General features: G+C 35.5%; 1 protein-coding gene across 1 annotated transcript; it reads left to right on the top strand.

Annotated features, from left to right (window-relative positions):
• The first annotated feature begins 2,209 nt into the window (after positions 1–2,209).
• Positions 2,210–2,882, top strand: LOC141405760 (general odorant-binding protein 56a-like). Its single transcript, XM_073990446.1, has 2 exons — positions 2,210–2,369; positions 2,452–2,882. The coding sequence occupies exons 1-2, from the start codon at positions 2,313–2,315 to the stop codon at positions 2,797–2,799; spliced, it is 405 nt and encodes a 134-aa protein (XP_073846547.1). The 5' UTR covers positions 2,210–2,312; the 3' UTR covers positions 2,800–2,882.
• Positions 2,883–3,143: the final 261 nt, after the last annotated feature.

The raw sequence follows: 3,143 nt of genomic DNA, 5'->3' as shown, positions 1-3,143 counted from the left end.
ATTGACATTTAGGGTTCTTAAATGTCAATAAACTTATATAACTAGTGGACATAGGTCCATGTTTTGGAATAGCCCCCATATAACGTTACCGCCCGATTTCAGGTATTTTGAGAATTTTACCAACAAGTTTTAACCGAATTATCTGTAATTTGAACATTTGACATTTGAAATTCTTAGTGGTCACCACACCTCTCCACCAAAAATTGTCAAGAAAGCCCCCATATAACGGTACCTCCCGATTTTCAGAAATTTGATGATTTTAGCTACAATATTAAACCGAACTAGCAGTAATTTGACATTTGAAGTTCTTAGTGGTCACAACACCTCTCCATCAAAAATTGTCAACATAGGTCCATGTTCGGATATAGCTCCCACGTAACGGTACCTCCCAATTTTCAGTAATTTGGCAATTTTAGCTACAATTTTTAACAGAACTAACTGTAATTTGACATTTGAAGGTTGTAGTGGTCACCACACATCTGCATCAACAATTTTCAACATAGCCCCAATATAACGATACTTCCCGATTTTCGGTACTTTGAGGATTTTACTTAAAATGTTTAACCGAACGTAGGTCCATGTTTTTGTATAGCCCCAAAACAAACCTACCGATTTTCCGTACCTTAGCTTTATTTTTTGGACGAACTTTCTGTAATTTGAAATTTAAAAGTCAACAAAAATTGTTCATTTAAGTTCATATTTTCGTATAGCCCAGATACCTCCGAACTAGCTGTTAATGACATTTGAAGTTCCCACGTTATGTACCGATTTTCGATATTTTGAGGATTCTAGCTAAATTTTTTAACCGAATTAGGAGTTATTTGACATTAAAGGCTCCCATCAAAAACTGTCAACATAGGCCCATGCTTTATTATAACCCCTATATAACAGTACCTCCCAATTTCTAGCCCACCAAAAATTGTCAACAGTTAGATATAGGCACCATAAAAAAGGGCCTCCCGAATGAAGCATTTTATGTACATTATCTGACATTTTAACGTACTCACTTAAAGTTGGGGACAGGAATGAATATTTTATGGTGGAGGGTATGAAAAGTTCGGCCCGGCCGAACTTAATGCTTTTTTACTTGTTTTTTTCTGATTTTTCTCATCTATGAACATAGTAATTTCAGAATTCCCAAAAACTTCCCAGATGTAAGCTCTTTCCATTTAAAGTTGGTTCAAGAGCAACGTGTATAATAATCAAATGTTAACAGTATTGCTATAGACCGCTCGTTATCTGTCCGAATTTCATAAAAAATTCATACATAGCGTGTTTGGCGCACCAGAAACATGAACTCGAAAGAAAATATATATCTCCGAACCTATTTGAATTAATTTTTGCTACCTTATATTTAGTCCCAATTCCGTCACACAATCAAATTTTAATCAAAATTGGATATACATATATATTGTAGCATATACAATATATATTGTAGCTATTTCCAAATCAGAACCGATTTCAATATAATTTGGCAGATTTGTTTTCTAGATCCAATTCCGTCACACATTTAAAATTTCATCAAAACCGGATATACGTAGCGTGATTAATGCACCAAATACCTAAAACCGGGCAAAAATACATGCGGGAGAGAGCTATTTTCAAATCTGAACCGATTTTTTCCACAATAAATAGCGTTCGCCCAACAACAAATTATCTTCCCCAATTTTTATTTGAATCCGAAAATAAATGCAAACTGTACTTTGATTACAAAAATGCATTGACAGATGGATGGGCAAAACAAACTATGGGTCTATCTCGCTTCCTTTTGCATGTTACACACACTTGGCATAATACCCCTTACCACAGTGCGTTGTAGGGTATAAACATAATTACCATAAACAGATAATGTATAACATTGTGTATTCAATTAACTATCTACCTGACATCTTATTTATTTTAAATTGTGGTTTATGTTGTAGATTGAAACCGGTTACCAAATTTTATTGACCCTTATAAACTGTAATTGATGAGTGGTGGTGAAGTTGTTGATCTGTGGTTTGCTGTGTCAGTGGTGTTACAAATAACAGCCAGAAAGAGGAGTGTGTCGCTCAATGTTGTCGATAAAGTCGATTTCGGTTTTCTATCTTACAAATAGCAGCGCCACTGAGACGAGTATGACACTCAGCAATGCTGCCCAAAGATTAATAACGCTCTCCATGCTCTCACAATAAGCAACAGAAACTTCGTTTTAGTATAATTAATTTCGCAAAACATTCTAGTTATAAAAAGCCCCGTATATCGCATAAACAGCAACACACAATTTAGAACATTCAACGAAAACGTTTCAAACTAAAACTTTTGTATCAATCATGAAGGCTTTCATTACTTTGGCCGTTGTCTGCTTGGTTGCCTGCGCTTTGGCTGGTGTAAGTAGCAAATGAAACTAAAACTAGGATTATTTTATTCTAAGGATAATTTTACAATTTTAAAATCCCTCATCTTTTACAGCCTGTCGAATTAACCGCTGAACAAAAAGAAAAGGCTAAAGTCCACATCCAGGAATGTGTCAAACAGGAAAATACCCCCGAAGAGGATGTCGTGAAATTCCGCAACAGGGATATTGAAAATCCCTCCAAAGCTTTCAAATGCTTGAGCACTTGCTTCTTTGAACGTGCTGGCACCCTTAAAAATGATGAACTCCAGGATGATGTTGTCATTGCTAAATTGGGTGTTTTGATCGGTGAAGAAAAAGCCAAGGCAATTTTGGAAAAATGCAAGGGCATCAAGGCTGAAGATCGTTGTGAAACCGGTTTCAAGACCTTCCAATGTTTCCATGCCGCTAATGCTGCTTTCTAAGCTGTTGTTAAAATGTGATTTGTTTGTGATATTAATTTGAAATAAGTTAATAAAGTGTGACAAAAGATATCCATTGAAATAAAGCTAGGTTTTATTCCAAAGGATGTTACGATATCGAGACTTTTTAGGTGTTTCTCTCAACATCTGTGGACGTTCCAAATAAATTACCTTTTGCTACTAAATTTGGTTTGGATTAAATCGCAAAATTGTTGAACCTCCTGCGTACATCCCTGACCAGAAGTAAAAATTTCAAAACTATATTTAGGCAGTCATTAAGCGAAATATTGAGCTTTTGTGAACGAAGCTTTTGTCCGATATAGACCTTCTGGTAGGTTGACGTATAT

The sequence above is a fragment of the Musca autumnalis genome, unplaced genomic scaffold, assembly GCF_047663935.1.
Source record: "Musca autumnalis isolate F117 unplaced genomic scaffold, ASM4766393v1 scaffold_5, whole genome shotgun sequence".
NCBI classification, from domain to species: domain Eukaryota; kingdom Metazoa; phylum Arthropoda; class Insecta; order Diptera; family Muscidae; genus Musca; species Musca autumnalis.
This window is presented reverse-complemented; position numbering and strand designations above follow the sequence as displayed.

Excerpts from the sequence above, each read along its gene's own strand:
- LOC141405760 (XM_073990446.1), top strand. The coding sequence starts at position 2,313 with ATGAAGGCTTTCATTACTTTGGCCGTTGTCTGCTTGGTTGCCTGCGCT. Across the intron at positions 2,370-2,451 it reads TTGCCTGCGCTTTGGCTGGT|CCTGTCGAATTAACCGCTGA; the intron begins GTAAGTAGCAAA and ends CATCTTTTACAG.